This window comes from Anomalospiza imberbis, chromosome 24 (genome assembly GCF_031753505.1).
Source record: "Anomalospiza imberbis isolate Cuckoo-Finch-1a 21T00152 chromosome 24, ASM3175350v1, whole genome shotgun sequence".
In the NCBI taxonomy this organism is placed as follows: domain Eukaryota; kingdom Metazoa; phylum Chordata; class Aves; order Passeriformes; family Viduidae; genus Anomalospiza; species Anomalospiza imberbis.
In genome coordinates, this window is record NC_089704.1 from 6,560,845 (window position 1) to 6,573,979 (window position 13,135).

Consider the following 13,135-nt stretch of genomic DNA (forward strand, 5'->3'; position numbering starts at 1 on the left):
ATTTCACACCCCTCCTACCTTCTGCAGGAAGCAGGAATGCAATTAAAGACCAGACCCAGGTAAAAGATACACTTTGGAATCCTTCTTGAAGCCTTTCAGCCACTTCTTGTTGCTTTCAATCATCCCCTCAATATTCCTTGTCTCTGGCTCACTGAACTTGGAATGCTGGAAGAGCCTGATTTGTTCACTGTGGCAGAGAGACACAGACAGAGGGTAAGTGGGGAAAAAAAGAGGTCTGGGAAGAAAATATCCCAGAGATGAGAAAGTGATGGGCTGCTGACGAAAAAACCACCCCCTCTAATCCATCTATACTGATAGTTCACCTGTTCTCCTTAATAAGTCGTTCATAGCAATTATCAAATTGTAATCTACTTGTTACGTGAGCAGTGACCTAACCACCACTGCAGAGGAACCAAGCAGCACAGTGGAAATCTCAAGGAGGAAAGCCCTTACTCTGCAGGGACATAGCCCAGCTTGCTGTCCAGAGGCACGGGACTCCCACTGAGCGACGGGAACCCACCTGCAAAACAGACATTAAACAGAGACCCCACCAAATCCACAAATCTGGCTGTGTTTGCTCTCCTGCACCATGGCCACGCTGTCCTACAAGGACACCTAGGTGACCCAGTGGAGAGGGCTGGCTCCTCTCTTGCTGCTTCCTTGGGTATTAAAGAGCAGGAAGACAGGATCAGCCACATGCTGCACTTCTGGAGTGAGCTTCTCCTCCCTTATCCCCCTAGCACCTTTCCTACCAGCAGCACCAGTGCACCCACCCTCCCCAGCACTGGAAGCCTGAGACAAAATCAGAAGTTGCAGGCAGCAAAGCAGGTGGAACAAGGCCAGGAGACTCACCTGGGAAATACCTGTGCCATTTCTCTGTCAGCATGTTGTCCACTGACTGCCCTGAGATGGAATAATTAGAGCTGGGCCTGCTGCTCCGGGCCCACTGGTCCAGGGGGGACACCCTGGGGGGGTTCCCCAGGGAGCTGCCCCCGCCCAGGCCTGCCAAGGAGGGATAGGTGGGAAGAGGGATGCCCTCACGGGCTGTGGAGGTGAGGAGAGGGGACTGGTGCTGGCTCAGGGAGTCCAGGAGCCCCAGGACCCCGTTGAGCTCGCTGGTGATGCTATGCACAGAGTCCCTCAGGTGCTGGATCTTGTCCTGCTGGAAGACAGGCCAGAAATCCATTCTCAAGTCAGCTGAAGGAAGAAAGAGGAAGAAAGGGATCACGGACAAGCCCTGACAAGAGCAGCCTGTGTGCAAGCAACCCAACCCTCCTGCCTGCCTGCCCTTCTTCCCCCAACACAACTCCAGGCAACCAAAGCCCAAAAGAAAGCACGAGCAGCAGACAGGGAATGGCAGCAGCTTCTCCTGCCATGATGTGAGGAAGGGGAAGCCCAGACTCCTGCAGAAGAGCAATACAGATCTGCAGGATCAGAGGGAAATCAGAGAGATTTTATAATCCACAGAGATTTAAAAGGCAGGCTCACTCACAGATCCCATCCCTCTTATCTGCCACTACAGGCAGAAAACAAGTTTTTGTAATCAGGTATGGTACACAGAGCAGTCCCAGACCTGCCTTGGACACAGCTGAGCACAACGGAGACCAGGGACATCAGAGAGGTGAGAGGGAAAGGCAGAACAGGCCTAGAGCCTCACATGCTGGGCACTTACATCTCGACTGGCCCAGATTCACACTGGACGTGCTGCTCGTGTCCTCAGAGGTGCTCAGATCAAACGTCACCACCTTCTTGCACGCTGAACTCTTCAGTGTATCTTCATCTGAGAGCTGGTTATGAGGAGGAAAACAATGCCAGTAAAACCTGCTGTATCATCCCTGGAACATAAAAGCTGCTGGAAATCTGCCTACAGCTTCTCTACAGAGCTGGACTGCAGTCAGGCTCAGGTCAAGTGAAGGCAAACTTGTCTCCAGCCCCTGACAGCAAAGTCTGAGTGTCCAGAGACTGCTGTGGCTCTCAGAGTGCAAGAGGCCAAACCCAGCAGCCACGTGAACCAGCCCTTCCAGCAGGAGTCAGCGTGGTTTGTGCTGTAAATAACCTCACAGCTCTTGCAGGGCTGGGCTCTCTGTGCCAAGGGCAAGAGTTTGACCATCAAAGGTCTCTTTCTCTTGTGTCTGCTGCTGCCCTGCCTGAGGCCACGTGGTCCCAGGCAGAGCCAAAGATTCCAAGGTTTGCCTTGGTCAGGAGAGCAGGCTCCATCCCAGCTCACGTGAGGTGACCTGCCCTTGTTTTCTGCAGGCTCAACCCATGCAGCTTTTCCAAGCTGCCTTCTGCAGCCACACACTCAGCAGTCTCTGCTGCTCTCACAGAAAGTGGTTCCAAAATCCAGCTCTGCTGCAAACACCAGGAGAGTTTACCTCCTCCAGCAGCGAGGACTCCAGCTGGCTGAGCTTCTCCTCCTTCTTCTTCAGCAGCACCTGTCCTTTCTGCATGGCCGACTTCATCTTGTCCAACTCCTTTGCCTCCTGCGCAGACCAACAGCCATGCCAAGGAGGGAAATTAAACAGGAATGACAGGAAATCATCCCTGTCAGCAGTTGGGGTGGCTGTCGTCACCTCATTCTGCTCAGCACAGGAAGTGCTGCTGCAGTGAAATCGCTCCCAAGTCCTCGAGAGTGTGGGAAGGGGTGTTCACAGTGAGCACAGGGCTCAAAGCAGGGTCAGCCCAAGGAAAAGGAGCTTTCACTTCCAAACCCCCATCCAAGAGGGTCACCGAGCCCACGCCAGGAGGGTCACCGAGCCCACGCCAGGAGGGTCACCGAGCCTACGCCAGGAGGGTCACCGAGCCCACGCCAAGGGGGTCACCGAGCCCTCGCCAAGGGGGTCACCGAGCCCTCGCCAGGAGGGTCACCGAGCCCACGCCAAGGGGGTCACCGAGCCCTCGCCAAGGGGGTCACCGAGCCCTCGCCAGGAGGGTCACCGAGCCCACGCCAAGGGGGTCACCGAGCCCACGCCAAGGGGGTCACCGAGCCCACGCCAAGGGGGTCACCGAGCCCACGCCAGGAGGGTCACCGAGCCCACACCAAGGGGGTCACCGAGCCCACACCAAGGGGGTCACCGAGCCCACGCCAGGAGGGTCACCGAGCCCACGCCAAGGGGGTCACCGAGCCCACGCCAAGGGGGTCACCGAGCCCACGACAGGAGGGTCACCGAGCCCTCACCAGGAGGGTCACCAAGCCCTCACCAGGAGGGTCACCAAGCCCTCACCAGGAGGGTCACCAAGCCCTCGCCAGGAGAACCACGGCAGCTGCAGCGCCAGGAGTCAGTGCCAGGGCTGCGGGCAGTCTGTGCCACCCAACACCCAGCGCCCAGGGCTCACCTTCTCCAGGTTCTGGCGCATGCCCTGCAGGAGCTGGGAGCTGTGGGGGTCCTGCACGGCCTCCTGGGCCCTGCGCAGGTCCTGGCCCCACTGCAGCCTCGCCGCCCTCAGCGCCGAGCGCCGCTGGCGCAGGGAGCGGCTCTGGCGCAGCAGGAACTCCTTGGCGCTGCGCAGGGACTGCCCCTCCGCCGAGATGTAGCTCTGCACTCTGCAGGAACAGGCAGGGCTGTCCTGGCTCCCCGTGCTGCTGCACACCTCACACAGCACCCCCAAAACCGGGGGCTCAGTGCCCGCTGTGCAAGCCCAAGCCCCAGGCTGGGTGTGGAAGAGCAAAGCAGGGCGCTCTCCTGGCGCAGGGATGCTCACCGATCCAGCTGGAGGTCACTCTCCTCGGGGCTCTGGGAGGCTAGGGAAGGCTCTCTGGACGAGTGCTGCGAGGGTGACACGTTGCTAAAAGTGTTTATGGGGCAAACAGAAGCCCAGGGCCCCCTAAGAATCCAATGAGGACCAAAAGCTTGGAATGACATCACCAGGGCACTGCCCAGATGCAAGCACAGCACGAGGGCTGGTCTTGATGTGACTTTTGAAGGTAACAGACGTTTCTACCCCGACACAAGCCCTGCTTTTGATTTGAGTACCCCAAACTCCTCTCCACCCACTAATAACAGACAGACACCTGCAAATACTACTGAACACACCAGCAAAGAGAAATCCATCTCTGCATCTCAAATGATTTCACACAGAAGGAACAAATGCTGGGATTTTCAAGGGAGTTTCAGCCTCAGATCTCACAAGGCAAACACCTTCACAGGCTGCTTTACTCACAGCTTGAGGAGTTTCTCTCAGGTCTTCAACACAGAGCTCAGCTTTCTTTCTTGGAGATTCCACACTTTCTTCTGCCTCCAGTTCTTTCAGAGCCTCCTGCTTGCTCCTGATTGCTTCCTCCAGCTCTCTGCCACAAGAAAAAGCAACGGCAGAGGCACTTGATTAGCCTGGAACGGTGTCCAGAGTGAGCTCCAGATTCCAGCAGGGAAAGGGCCACAGGTGTGCAAGACAACACCAGGGCTGGGCAGGGAAACTGCTTCCACCCTTCCTGGGCAGCTCAGCCCCCTCAGGAAAACCTCTGTGCATTTCAGTGCCACTCTCACAGCACCCCGTTAACCTCCCAAGGCAGGAGTGGAGGAGACAAACGAACCTGACATGCAGAGGTGAAGGAGCAAATTGAAATTCACACCCTGAGTTAATGAAAAATCTGGAACCAGCCCCCAAGCAACTCTGTGCCCCCAGTGGGCACCTCAGGATTCTGAAGGAACATGGCCCAAAACACAGAGCTCAGAGGTGGGGGAGAGGCCCAGGTGAGGTTCGAGAGGTTTGTCAGGGGCACAGGGCAGATTTTTTGGTATCAGAGGAAATTTCTCGCACACACCCGATGCGTTTCTGCAGCCTCTGGCTCCGGCTCTGCAGCAAGTCCACCTGGGCCTCCAGCTCAGCCTTCTGGTCCTGCAGCTCCTCCAGGGTCTTCCGCAGCTGCCGGATGGACTCCAGCAGGCTGGAGTGCTCCTTCCTGCTCTCCTCCAGGCGCAGCTGAGAGGCTAGAGCAGCTTCCTAGAAGAAAACCAGAAAATCCCTCACGGTCATTTCCCCGAGAGCAAAACAAGGGGCACACAGCTCACGGGGCCCCAGAGCTGCACACCCACACACCAATCCTGGGAGAACAGGACCGGCTCTTCTCTCTGGGGAGCTCAGAACTAAGCCACCACTCAGCACTTTGTTTTCCTAAAGCCCCAGCCCTGAGGTGCTGCCCTCAGCCCCAGAGCAGCACAGCCCCTCTCCAGCCCCAGGGGTCCGTACGTCTCTTTCGAGCTGCATCCGGCCGTCCTCATCCAGCAGCAGCTGCCTCCTCCTTTGCAGGGACTCCTCCTGTGACAGGGGACAGGCAGGGCCGTGTCAGAGCCAGGACACTGCTGATGCTGGGCAGCACCTCAGGCCTGGGTCTCAAGACCATTCCAAAACAAGGAGTGTTGTCAGGTTTGCCTCATGACCCCGCTGACCGCCCCCCGAAGCACTGAGCAAACCCAGAGCTCGGACTTTCCCAGCAAACAGCAGCACCAGGAATGCCTAGCCCTGCTCTGACTGGTGACAAAGTTTTACCTGTAAGTGGGATGGCAGCAGAAGCCCTGGCTGAGCTTTCCTGAGCAGCTCCCCGGGAGGAAGCAGCCAAAGGACTGGCACAGATTCAGGAAGCTCTGTGAGCCCAACCTGGCTCACCTGAGGCTCACCTGGCTCAGGAGCTGCTCTGATCTGGCTTGGATGTTCTTCATGCGGATCTCAAGCTCCTTCTCTGAATCCTGGAGCTTTCTTTCCTGCACAGGGAGCTGAGTTAAAGAGAATGGCACGAGCTCCTCCCTCACCAGGAAAACACAAGCCGGGAAGCGTGACCTGCCACTCGTGTCCGTCCCCCTGCGCTGTGCAGGGCGGCGGGGGGACAAGGTGGGGGAGCCTGCAGGCCATCCCTCAGGAGTCCCAAGGGCCAGAGGCAGAGCCTGCTGCTCACCTTCTCCCTGTGCCTCTGCTGCAGGGCAGTCAGCCTCCCCTCCAGCTCTGCCTGCAGCCCCTTCACGTCGGCGTCGTGGAGCTGCCGCAGCCGCGCGGCCTCGCTGCGCAGCGCCTGCAGCAGCTCCGACCTCTGCTTCCGCTCCTGCCGGGCCAGGGCACAGGGAAACACCTCTGTGAGGCACGGGGCCCTCCAGCAATGCAGCACGGGCACGCTGCACCCACTGCAAGTGCAGCCCCCCGCCCGCAGCACCTCCTCCTCGTAGTGCTCCTGGATCCGCGCCACGGCCTCCCGGTGCTCCTCTCTCAGCCTCTCCGTTCTCCTCTCGTGCTCTTTCTCCACTTCCCGCCGCCTGTCGCTCATCAGCTGTCTGAGCTGCAGGGGTGGCAGGGAAAGAGCTTTCCCCGAACTGCAGCACTGCAGTGGCCTCCCAAAAATCAGCCTCCCACCCGAGCCCAAGCCCAGAGTGGGATCAGGGATTGTGTCCTGGGGAGCACAAAGCCTTCACCCCGCTGAGGTGAGATGCTGGGGGATGTGCTGCCCCCTGAGGCAGGGGATGTGGGCACCCAGAGCTCACCCCACATCTGAGAGTGTCAAGAACCTTCAGCACAAAACCAACGCTCACCTCCCGCTCGTATTCCTTCACTTTAAGGGCTTTTTCCTGCACTTTCTGATCTGCTCTCTGCAGCTCCTCGCGTAGCTGGGCCTCCTGGCTGCTCTGTGCCTCTGCCAGCTGGGCTTGCAGGCTGGAAATGACCTGTCAGGAAAGCCACCCACAGAGACCCGTCAGCCTTTTCACAGGATGCATTCCATGCCCTCGACAGGGCACGGCACAGCCTCAGCACCCCCTGCCTGGAGCACGGCCAAACACTGAGCCAGACCAGAGGCACAGCTAGGGAGGGGGAAAAAATAATGCCACCCTCCCTGGCCACCTTTGGTGACAGCATGAGGAAAAAAATAAAAACCAACAATTTACATCCTCAGGACACCATCCTCACCTCACGGTGCTTCCCCTCTGCTGCAGACTTCAGCTGCTGGAGTTCACTGGCAAACTGTTCTTCCAGCTCCTCTGCTGCCTGCAGAAACACGAGCAAAACACTCTGCTGGGAAACCAGCCTCTGTGTGGGGACAAGGTGCATTTGCAATTAAATTCTATCCAAAAGCATCAAAAGGCACAGCAGTGACCCCCCCCCCCCCTCCAAACGGGATCACTGCAAGGAGCCTTTACTCTCTCTGTGCTTTCCCTCCCGGGGATCTCCATGAATCCCAGTCATGCTGTGCTGGAGGGACTGGAAACTGCCCCACTGAAGGCTCCCCAGGTCCCTGCAGGACTGAAGCAGCAGCCAAAGAGGTGTTGGGAGCTGATAAAGTGGCTCAGTTTAGCTCTGATCTGATAACAGGGCTCAGTGTAGCTCGGGAGACACAGGTGATCCTTATCTTGTGCAGAGTGGCCACTGAAGCAATTGTTAGTTAATCACCATTGTAATAACAACTGGGGGAGCTCTCCTGCCCACCTCCCATGCCTCCGAGAGACTGGCACTGCCCTTGGTGCTCTAAGTGAGCTGTCACTGAAGCACTGCAGGTGTGAGCTAATCCCGACACTTGGCACTGCCCTGCCAGCCAGGCCAGCAGGAACAGCTCCAGGCTGGCCCTGCCTGGCAATAAAGATCTCACCTTCTTCTTCTCCCTGTCTAACCTGTCCCTGAGCTCGCTCAGGAACTCTTCCTTCTCCTGTTCCAGCTCGCTCATCTCCTTCTGCCGGGCTTCCTCCGCTGCCAGCTTCATTTCCTCCAAGGCAAGCTGCTGCTTCCTCTGCAGGCTCTCCTTCTCCACCAGCTGCTGGGATTCCCACTCTTCCCTGAGCTTCTGCAGCGTGGCCTCCTGCTCTGCCCTGGTAGGTTTGGAACAGAGCACAGAAATGGGGGTCCAGCACTGGACAGTCGGGCTCAGAGCTCCCTCTGAGCAGCTGCTGGGGATGTGCCCGACCCTTCCCTCCCAGACCAGCACTGCACGCCCCCAGGAATGGCAGCAGAACCTCTCACCTCATCCTCTCCTCCTCTGCCTCGATCTCTGCGGCGATTTGGGCTCGCAGCTTTTCGAGTCTCTTGGCTTTTTCCTCTCTGAGAAGCAACTCTTCCTCTTCCTGCTCGGATTTTGCTAAATCTTCTTCAGAAGCGCTGAGACAGAAAATAAAAAGGAAGAAAATAAGTTCAGGAGGCTTCAATATCTCCCAGTCCCCTCTCCAAGGGCTTCAGCTCAGCTGGGGATCTCACTGGCTGTGGTGACACATGCATTTCCCCCCCACACCTGCAGGACCTGCTGCTGGCACAGGAGATGCAGCCCCAGCATCAAACCTGAGCAGTGGGGGCTTAAAACTGGCTATATCATCATAGTTCACACTTCTTTAGGGGTTTTTTGTTCTTTTTTTTTGCAGGTAAGTGAAATCCACTCTCATTAAATGGATGCAGGCTCCCAGGCAATTACCTGGATGCATTATCTCATCTGGAAGCTCCATATTTCCATATTATACCTTTTGCTACAGTTTGGTTTTTGTGGTTTTTTTTTCCCTTCAGGTGCCATTTCTGCATCTTCCTTCACACCCAGACTGCATCCCCTGATGTCTCATGTTAAGATGCTGTTTTTGGCTGCTCAGAACATAAGCATCAAGTCCAGCAAGATAATACAGAAGCCTCAAGAGAAAAACCTCCCCCAGGGAAAGGACACAGCTCCCAGTGCTGTTCCACCCCTGCACTGCTCTCAGGTCCTGCTTTCCCACAGCCATCCCTGCCCTATTGCTAGAAGCCTTGCTTGGAATGTCCTCTGTAAAACATCCCCTATCAGAACTGCAGACAGCTCCTCTGGGGTAACCTCATCTCCTCTAATGCTCCCATTTCCAGTCCTGTTGCCACCATTTAGCCCAGGATTTGAACAGCTGCCAGGCGGGAGAGCTCCAAGCACTGAGCTGGAAACTCCTCCCAGGTTAACCATAGCCCACAGCTGTGTGTGTGCTCACCCTGCAGGATGCTCTCCTGCCACTCCTGCCAGGGTGGCAGAGCCCTTTCCTGAGCTCCACTGGGTTTGCAGATCCTCACACACAGCACTGCCTGTGCCAAAGCCTGTCCTTCCTCCTCCTCCTCCTCCCTGAGAGCCCTGATGTTGCTCCTTCCCCCAGCTCTGCAAAGCAGCACCACTTTCCAGGTGGTGGCTACAGCAGCACGAGTCTGTGGCTAGCAGCAAGGAAATCCCACCTTGTAGGAGATGGAGTAAAAAAGGAAAGTACCTGAGGGGCTTTTCTTTGTGCTGATGAAGCTTTTCAGCTTCCTCCTCCTCCTTCTGCCTCATCTCCTCCTGGAATTGCTGGATTTTCTCCTCCTTTGCTTGAAATAAAGGTATTTCCTCTTGCTCCAGCTCCGTCTCCACCTCCTTGGCTATTTCCTCCAGGGATTTATCCTCAGGCTGGTTCAAGGACTGCTCAATTTCCTTCTCAGGTTGCCTACCAAAGACAAAAAGCTCCTTTGGCAAAAGGGTGACAGAAAACAAGAGTAGCATAAAAGGAACAGCAACCTAGCAACCTCCTCCACAGAGCATCAACTCCAAACCAAAATCTCAGAGCCATCTAGTCCAAAAGCCTCACTGCTGACCTCAGGTGGACCCTGAGGATCACTGGTGGATCCTCTTGGTGACTCCCAGAGAATCTCCAGCTGATCAACTGAACCCAGCCCCTGCTGCACTCCAGGCCTAAATAACTCAAATTTTGGCCCACCAGAGCTCACCTTGTGAGGTCAACAAAATCTCACTTGATGAAAAGCCCTGGCCAGGCTGCCAGGCACAGGAGCAGATGCCATCAGTACCTGCTCCCAGCCCAGGGATTGGTGCTTCTCATGGACCACGTATTTTTCTGCAATTGCAACCTAAAGTGTGCTGGGAATTTGCCAGCTCCAGGCAACAGAAAGCCCTGAGCACTCCAAAAACTCAAACCCAATCTGGTTCTAATTAAGTTTGTTTCTTTTTTTTTCCAGACAGACAGCAGTAAAACTATAAGGTTTGAGAGAAGCTAAAGGGAAATGAGGGGAAAATTGAGATTAGTCTAGGAAGAAAGATTTTTGTTCTTTGCTAGTGAAGGCTGGAGCAGGAAGGTCTCACCACGCTGTGAGACTGGCAGTGCAAGGCAGAGGGACTTCTGCCAGGAATCAGGGAAATAACAGCCCCAGTTCTTCAGCTTCGAGTCAGGAGAGAAAAGGTCATTTCTGCAGCCATTAGCAAAAAGAGCAAGACAGAGGAAAGTGGTGGGGCTCTGGAACAATCCCCCTTCACTGGTGCCCCCCTTACAGCACCTGCAGCAGGTGTCCTTTATCAGGCTGCTCTGCAGAGCAACTCAGCCACTTCCACCTGGTTACCAGTTGTTCCTTTTGCCCCAGTTTCTGCTCAAAAGGAGACCCAGGCAGCACACACACGTTTACACAGCACCACAGCTCCAGGAGAACAGAGATTCCTTCCCATCACCCTGTCCCCAGAGACACGCCGCCTAATTTTTCCAGCTGCATCTGCTGATGTGTCACTTGACAGGGAATGCAAAGTCAGCACGCTCACATCCTCTGAGCTGCTCTGTCTCAGGGAGCTGCAGGTAGGAATCCACCAGCAGCACCCCTGGAGCAGCACAGCGGCTTGGGCAGGAGCTCAGCTCTGACCCCGTTATTTCAATGCCACCAACGTGCCCAGTGGCTGTAAAACGGGGTGAATTGATGGGGTTTTGCCCTTGCCCCCCAGCTCAGCATCACTCAGCAGGTTCTGTGAGGAAGCACAGGAAGGCTTTCCCAAAGACAAAGCAAACAGCTCCCCCTCATCCCAGGGAGTGCTGAGCCACAGCCCCCGCGGGCTGAGTGCTGCCCTCGCCCTGCCCAGCACAGGCTGCTCACTTGGCACTCTGGCAGGGAACAGCTGCTGGCAGGGGCACACGGAGCACCGCTGTGCCCACGAACCGCAGCTCCGGCCACCACGGGGGGACAAAGGGACAAAAGCTGCCACAGTCACACCACCAGGGACTGACACAACGCCCTTACATGTTCTGTGGGGCAGGCAGCTCCTCGGGATCCACCAGGCTAGCCAGGGCTCCCTCCTCCGGCTGCGCAGCCTCCGCCCCGAGGGGATTTTCTAACCCCGAAGGCTCCACGGGTGCCTCACAAGCACTGAGATCCCTCTCACTTGGCAGCACAAAAGAGGGGACAGAAGATCACATTAGCTCAGGTCAGAGTCAAGCGGCTGCTGCGGGTAGACAAGGATGTGCAGGTGACACAGGTGGGCACCAAGCCATGCCTGCCAACAGGACCTGCCTGGCCAACACGGGGTGCCAGCACCACAGGGAAGCTCCACACCATTCCCAGCAGCTCATGTCGGACTAACAGGCAGCTGGGGATATCATGGACATCAGCCTCAGGGTGCTGGATCCCTTCCCTGGATTGTCCCACTCTTTGCAGGCCCTTGGAGAACGTTCCCAAGGTGCGTCAGCCCTGTCAGCCATACTCACACTGCTGTCCAAGTTACAGATGGAAGTGTTGGCAGGCATGCTTGTCTACAGTCCTACTTCATCTCAGAAGCACAGAGAGGAAAGACAAGGCAAGCACGAGCAGCTTCACAGGCAGAGAGAAAGAGAGGATGCTCAGCTGGGAAGCAGGAACCAAGTGATAACGAGACAATTCCTGCGGGCAGAACATGTTTTTGGAGACCCTCACAAGTCAGCTCCTCCAAGAGCAAGGCTGCAAATCCCACAAAGCCAGTCATTAAGATGGACTGCAGTTTCTGCTCACGAATCTTCCTGGCATGGGCAGCAGCTCCTTGGTTCCCAGTGCCCTGGAGAACGTGTAACTCTGCGTGGAGGCCAAGAGCTTTGACACGACTCATCTGTAAATGCCAGCCTGGGGCTCTCCAAGGAGGAGGAGCTCGAGGGAGCACAGAGCTCACTGCTCAGAACAGCATTCCAACTGTTCCAAACAAATCCCCACAAAGAGGCTGAAAACAGCTCCCCTAGACAGCCCAGTCCTTGTGGTAACTGGGGTCTGGAAGCCAGCATTCCTCCTGGGATAACAGCTGGTGATCTGTCCACATACCAGCACAGAAAACAGCTTAATGCTCACACCCAGGCAAGGCCACCTCTGTGGAAGGATGAGAACTGTTCCCATCACAGCTGGACTCACCTGGCATCAGGAACAGAGCCTGAGAGCCTTTAGCTACAGGCTCAGCCCAGCAGGACCAGTAAGGCTGTCATCAGGCAATGGCCAGTGGCCACATCTGCCCAGGGCCCAGCACACGGCATTACCAGGCTCAGACCATCCTGGCAAGAGCAGTGGGAGCTGCGAGGGAGGCAGAGACCAGAGCCACAGCTGGGGCAGCCCCAGGGAAAGGACAGGCTGGCACTTGCACTGCCCACCCAGCCAGAAGCTGAAGCTGCAGAGACAGGGCGAAGGAGGCGGCAGGAGAAGAGAGAGGTTCAGTGGGAAAGCCCCTGAGAGAGGCTGCAGCACCTGGGGGAGCTGCACAGGGCACACCTGGGCAGGCTGCAGGGAGCACAGCAGGGAGGGCAAGGCAGGAAGGCAGCAGGAGCTGGAGCTGCCCACGCCTCCCTTGTGCCTCTGTTTGTACCATACCTCTCAGCAGCTTCTGTTCTTTTCCTTTGCTCTTCCTCTACACTGGCTTTGCTTTGGTCTTTTTCCTCTGTTCCCAGCTCCTGGGCCTGCAGGTAAAAGCAAAGAGGGTGGAGTTTGTGGCTCCCTCACCATCAAAGACCTCAAAGGAGTTCTGCTGAAGGTCCTTGGAATCAGCTGGGCCACGTGGCACCCACAGGCTGTTCCAGAATGTTGGACGTGCCAGGCTCCTCTCCTGAGGGTATCCAAGGGTCTCCAAACATCCCAGGAATCCTTTCAGAAGCAGGAGGGGAGGCCTGGGAGCTCAGCATTCTCAGGATAAAAGACAAACTCCCTGCCAGCACTAAGAGCGTGGGACACGGGTTTGACCTTTCTTTCCAGAAGGTCATTTTACAATCCCAAGTGCCACAGAACTCCCTGGAAAGCATAGGAGAGACATCTCCTAAAAGAGAAGTGTCACAAACACCAAGTGCTGTGGCAATGAAGCAAAGGATGCATTGTCTGGGACCAAAATCCACATCAGGACGCAGTCCTGCCTCCCATCCAGGTTCTAGGGCAGGGTGTGATGGGCTGCACAGAGCCACCAGTCCAGAGGTTTCTGTCTCCA

The 13,135-nt window shown here is 56.4% G+C and overlaps 1 protein-coding gene across 1 annotated transcript in view; it reads right to left on the reverse strand.

Annotated features, from left to right (window-relative positions):
• CEP164 (centrosomal protein 164) overlaps nucleotides 1–13,135 on the reverse strand; it is a 28,579-nt gene that overhangs the window by 3,171 nt on the left and 12,273 nt on the right. Inside the window, exons 11-29 of the mRNA XM_068172155.1 lie at nucleotides 12,532–12,617; nucleotides 9,171–9,383; nucleotides 7,933–8,067; nucleotides 7,565–7,781; nucleotides 6,889–6,966; nucleotides 6,516–6,647; nucleotides 6,143–6,265; nucleotides 5,891–6,034; nucleotides 5,616–5,699; nucleotides 5,188–5,256; nucleotides 4,763–4,941; nucleotides 4,162–4,288; nucleotides 3,703–3,767; nucleotides 3,337–3,544; nucleotides 2,376–2,483; nucleotides 1,673–1,787; nucleotides 853–1,197; nucleotides 454–520; nucleotides 71–187 (exon numbers count right to left, since the gene is read on the reverse strand). Coding sequence (XP_068028256.1) covers nucleotides 71–187; nucleotides 454–520; nucleotides 853–1,197; nucleotides 1,673–1,787; nucleotides 2,376–2,483; nucleotides 3,337–3,544; nucleotides 3,703–3,767; nucleotides 4,162–4,288; nucleotides 4,763–4,941; nucleotides 5,188–5,256; nucleotides 5,616–5,699; nucleotides 5,891–6,034; nucleotides 6,143–6,265; nucleotides 6,516–6,647; nucleotides 6,889–6,966; nucleotides 7,565–7,781; nucleotides 7,933–8,067; nucleotides 9,171–9,383; nucleotides 12,532–12,617 — 2,612 coding nt within the window. The remainder of the gene's footprint in view (nucleotides 1–70; nucleotides 188–453; nucleotides 521–852; nucleotides 1,198–1,672; nucleotides 1,788–2,375; nucleotides 2,484–3,336; nucleotides 3,545–3,702; nucleotides 3,768–4,161; nucleotides 4,289–4,762; nucleotides 4,942–5,187; nucleotides 5,257–5,615; nucleotides 5,700–5,890; nucleotides 6,035–6,142; nucleotides 6,266–6,515; nucleotides 6,648–6,888; nucleotides 6,967–7,564; nucleotides 7,782–7,932; nucleotides 8,068–9,170; nucleotides 9,384–12,531; nucleotides 12,618–13,135) is intronic.